The sequence below is a fragment of the Benincasa hispida genome, chromosome 1 (genome assembly GCF_009727055.1).
Source record: "Benincasa hispida cultivar B227 chromosome 1, ASM972705v1, whole genome shotgun sequence".
Classification (NCBI taxonomy): domain Eukaryota; kingdom Viridiplantae; phylum Streptophyta; class Magnoliopsida; order Cucurbitales; family Cucurbitaceae; genus Benincasa; species Benincasa hispida.
In genome coordinates, this window is record NC_052349.1 from 10,974,123 (window position 1) to 10,978,716 (window position 4,594).

A 4,594-nucleotide genomic window follows, 5' to 3' on the forward strand; every position below is an offset into this window, starting at 1 on the left:
TATTCAAATCAAAACTTAGACACAATGGATGTCCAAAATTATATATATGTCATACAAGATGGACGTGTCGACATGCGAGATGCAACAGAGGTAGAGGTGGATGTGTTTCCAAAGTACAACAACGTGGGTTTGTTCCAAACAACTCTCCCAAATTTTGTCCAAGGACAATCGCACTGAGGAGTTGATTAATGTTGAGAATCCCACATTAGAAAAACCGAAGGGACTCACACTCTTTATAAGATAGATGGGTTACTCTTCTTATTGCCAATTAGTTTTGAGACCATTAGGACCGTAACCAAGTGTGGGAACAATGGCGAATTCGGTACCAACAACTTGGACCATTCCAACAAGTAGTTGGAAGTATAAGCTCCAATATGGGTTCAAATGTTATATCTATATAGCCTTATTTTTTCCCTTACTCTATCGTATATACTATTATATTTCATTAGTTGCTTTCTCAGCTCTGCCTTGAGATGAACTTATTGATCTTGGTTCATGTTTCTAGCGATTGAAATTTGAAATTCCTTAGTACAACTATCGATAAAAAGGGTGGGAGTGGCCCAACCTTAGTAAATAATTGCACACACAAATTAAAATTACATATTGGTATATATATCAAAATGAAAGAGATTCAAAGTGCTTTACAAGAACTCAATTTGTTTTGATCCTAACGAGTGTGAAGTTGAGTGGGGCATCGGTACTGTCAGCGATGACACCGGGAAGTTGTTTTAGTAGTGGTAGTGGTTGTTCTGCTTCATTCTTCAGCCTTTGTCTTTGCTCTATAAGTTGGTATAACGTTTAGCACCAAACATGCCTAGTTAAGGTAGCCAAATCACCATTTACTGACGATGGACGACATAAAAATAACTTCAAAAAGAGAGGCAAAAAAAGAACCACCAAAACTTAAAACTAATGTCAAAAGGATATTCATTTCTTCGACCCTTCTCATTTGCGCGATCAATGAGGTTTTGCAACTTGTCTAGCTCTCTCACCATTCGCTACCCACAAAAGAAAAAAACAATTGGTGCCAAAAAAGCCAAAAAAAAAAAAAAAAAAACACAAACTTATTATTTTGAAGAAAAGAAACGGATGTGGTGGTCGAAGTGGAAATATGTACGTTCTTCCTGATATCTTCATGAAGAATCTGAGCCTTCTTTTCGATCTCTTTCTGAATAAACAACAGCCAACTTATTCTTACTGTTAACTATTTGATTTGATAGTTGGATACAAGAAATGGAGTAATATGAATTGAACTTACAACAGTGGGTCTCTGGTGTAGACCCTTTGCTATCCTTTCCTTAAGATCCATGCAATCTTCCTACGTGGAGAAAACCAAACTAGCCTTAGAGTTAAAAAAAAAAAAGCTCAAAAAAAGATAACAGCTGTTTGGGTCTGGAATAGTGAGCTCCAAAGAATTATGAAGTAAGGTTGATAAAGTATAAAATTGATATTTTTTAATAGTGGGATTCACAAACTCCTTAGTTTGAAACTCCACTTCCCAACTCCTTTGGCCAAATATAATCTAAGGGGGTAATTTTAGGTTATTATAGTTTGATTATAATAGTTTTTGTTTTGGATATTGATTATTTTAATTTGAGTTATAATAATATGTGTTTGAGATGTAAACTATATTAATTTGAGAAAAAAATAGTAAATACTGTAACAAAGAATAAAAAAATGAATGTAAATAGTAAAACTAAGAATAAATACGGTAGCAAATGAGAATTTTGAAATAATATTAACGGTAACTAATTGAAAAATACAAAATAATATTTACAGTAGCAAGAGATGATTATTATAGTTTTATAGTTTTAGGATAATTCTTGCCTCAAGCACACCTTAAGAATTTAAAAACTAAGTTAAGTCATAGCTACACATTTGTGATGGTTGTAGGAGCACCAAAATTAGAATAAATTAAAGGGATAAAAATTTAGATTTTTTTTTCTTTATTTCATTTCAACAATATGTGAGCTCCAAAGAATTATGAAGTAAGGTTGATAAAGTATAAAATTGATATTTTTAATAGTGGGATTCACAAACTCCTTAGTTTGAAACTCCACTTCCCAACTCCTTTGGCCAAATATAATCTACACATTTGTGATGGTTGTAGGAGCACCAAAATTAGAATAAATTAAAGGGATAAAAATTTAGATTTTTTTTCTTTATTTCATTTCAACAATATGTGGGGTGGGGTAATCGAACATCTATCATCAAAATTGACAGATAACCCAATCTAGCTTAAGCACTTTGAGAAGCAATATAATGTTTCATTTAATTGACATAAAATAGAAACAAATAATGTAACAGTACAAATAATCAAAACAAAGCTTTTAAATTGAGAATAATATTGATCGGGCAATTTGTAAGTAGTTTGGTTACCTCAGTTAAGTCAGAATCAGAGAGCATGGAAATTTGAATGTTGGGCAACCCACAAAAATGCAACACAATCCCCGTTCCACCTGTGCTTACAGCTGAGAGGCCACAAATCAATTAGTTAATAACGAATCAGCAAAAGCGAAAACAACTTGAAGGATATATATATATATATTATATATATGTTCTATTTTACCTGTTACTTGCAAGAGCTGTTGAGAAATTTTCCCTTTAGAATGAAGTTGACTGGAATTTGTATCGATGACCATAACGAAACTTCCCACCACCTTGTCCTCGAAGCTTTCAAGCTGTTTCAAAAGATCCTCCACTAAGCTCCTTGTCAAGTAGACGAGTTTGATGTTATGGGGAACTAGTGATGCAAAGGTTGGTTTGTCCTCAGAGCCGCTCAATGTTCTGTGGTGCTTGTTCAAAGCAACATCCCCATTAATTTGTGGTTGATCCGGTTCCAAACGTGATCTCTTTTTGCTAATTATTCCATTATTGGCTTCATTGGCATGAAAAAGATGCGGCCCCAAGAGAAGATTAATGTGCTTCATGGCTACAGTATTCTTCTTGAAAATGAGATGCAGGGGCCCGTCACAGATGACTTTCTTCTTATTTATGGGGTGGATCAGGTCATTCTCTTGAACATACTTCAAGATGATGGAACTGACTTCGGATGGAGATAGCTGCTTGGTTGAATCTACGCCGAAGGAAGTGAGAAATTCAATGAGAGGTTTTGATCCCCAGCCCACGAATTTCTTGGTGTCTCTGTCTTGTAAGGTCTTGGCCACCGGCGTTGGGGTGGTATCCGTCATTTTCTTTCGGCTTTTCTTCGACGAACAGGCTTCTTCAACGGCCACAAGATCGCCTCTGGTTAACCCTTCTTCTTCTTTCACAATTTCCCAATACTCTTTGAACAGGCACTCGTGTGTATCTCTGTCTTCGAAATCCACGGCTTTCTACTAATTACAAACAAAGAAAACAACACCGCGTGAGGTTCTTGAGGATGAAATAGTAAAGACACGCAAGAATGCAAGAGATACCTTGGAGAAAGAGAGTTTCTCGGCAAGACGAACGAGGGTCCAGCACTCTGTGCAGAGCCCCTTATTGGGTCGCAAGGGGATAAACTTTACAGATTCGATACAGTTTTTGCAGAAAGAAGTTGGACAGCAGAAGCAGTGGACCTCGGAGGCTTCTTCACAGGAAGAACAAGAATGGCAATCTGAGAAAAGAAGAAGATATTGGTGAATAGAAAGAAAGAAGTGGTAGTGGAATGGAATGGAATTATGGAATGGGTGAGGGGCTAATCACCGCAGGTCCAATCTTCTTCAATTTGAAAGGCAGTTTCGCCATCGCAATCGGAATCGGAATGGAATCCCAGGCAATCGAGATGGTACACCTTTGAGCAGTTGCTGAAAAGCAGTGCAGAAAGTAATGAGATCATACGGAGAATATGAAGGGAGGCGGAGGCCCATGAGAAAAGAGTGTACTAAAAACTAACCCATTGTTGCAGAGAATCAAATCTCCACCATCCTTGCAGACGAAGCACCAGTCCTCTGCTTTTGCTTCTCTCCCCTCCATCTCACAGACTCACACGCGATGGTGATCTTCTTCTTTTCTTTGCCAAACACTAAACTAACAACTTTTTGCGTATTATACACGGTTCATATCCCATATTCAATTCTATTTACTATATTAGGCTTGATTTCCTCCCCATAATAAATGTTTTCCTTTTTTGTATTTACATTTTCTCTCCTAATTTCAACCTCACCATTTATTTAAAGTCTTATTATCACATTCTGCTCCTCCTGTTTTTAATTTTTAACTCTTCACCTTCCCTTCTACACCTTTTCAATAATAATCATTATTCTATTTTCATACGTTGAGATTTTTAATTATATATTTATTTATCTTCACGTTATCCTGTTTTTATTTCCTATTATATACCATAAATATCTCACTAATAACATATCATATCAGATTTTTTTTTTGAAAATGGTTAGAAATAGCACGATGAAATTTTTATCTTATAAAACTAGCATTTTAAAAAAAAATTTGTAAAAATGGGTTTTCTCGATTCATCCTGGGAGAGACCGACCACGAGATTTTAGTTAAAAAATGATTTTTTTTCAAGTTATCGATTGTTTGAGGTTTTTTGGTACCATATTATACAACGAATTATGTGCATCTCGGTGCTAATCTCGGACAAAATAACATC

At 35.7% G+C, this 4,594-nt stretch overlaps 1 protein-coding gene across 2 annotated transcripts; it reads right to left on the reverse strand.

Annotated features, from left to right (window-relative positions):
* Positions 1-582: 582 nt before the first annotated feature.
* Positions 583-4,238, reverse strand: LOC120088681 (zinc finger CCCH domain-containing protein 44-like). 2 transcript variants are annotated; one of them, XM_039046104.1, is made up of 9 exons: positions 3,878-4,233; positions 3,688-3,788; positions 3,420-3,598; positions 2,570-3,335; positions 2,380-2,471; positions 1,259-1,318; positions 1,118-1,168; positions 928-998; positions 583-796 (listed from the first exon to the last, which is right to left on the reverse strand). In XM_039046104.1, the coding sequence occupies exons 1-9, from the start codon at positions 3,955-3,957 to the stop codon at positions 652-654; spliced, it is 1,545 nt and encodes a 514-aa protein (XP_038902032.1). In that variant the 5' UTR covers positions 3,958-4,233; the 3' UTR covers positions 583-651. The 2 variants fall into 2 exon arrangements, with proteins under 2 accessions (XP_038902032.1, XP_038902039.1); XM_039046111.1 differs by lacking the exon at positions 1,118-1,168 and having other exon boundaries at positions 3,878-4,238.
* Between the last annotated feature and the right edge of the window lie 356 nt (positions 4,239-4,594).

Coding starts and splice junctions, on each gene's coding strand:
- LOC120088681 (XM_039046104.1), bottom strand. CDS start 3,957: ATGGAGGGGAGAGAAGCAAAAGCAGAGGACTGGTGCTTCGTCTGCAAG. Junction 3,599..3,687: donor TGAAGAAGATTGGACCTGCG/GTGATTAGCCCC, acceptor TTCTTTTCTCAG/ATTGCCATTCTTGTTCTTCC. Junction 999..1,117: donor ATGAAGATATCAGGAAGAAC/GTACATATTTCC, acceptor TTTTGTGGGTAG/CGAATGGTGAGAGAGCTAGA.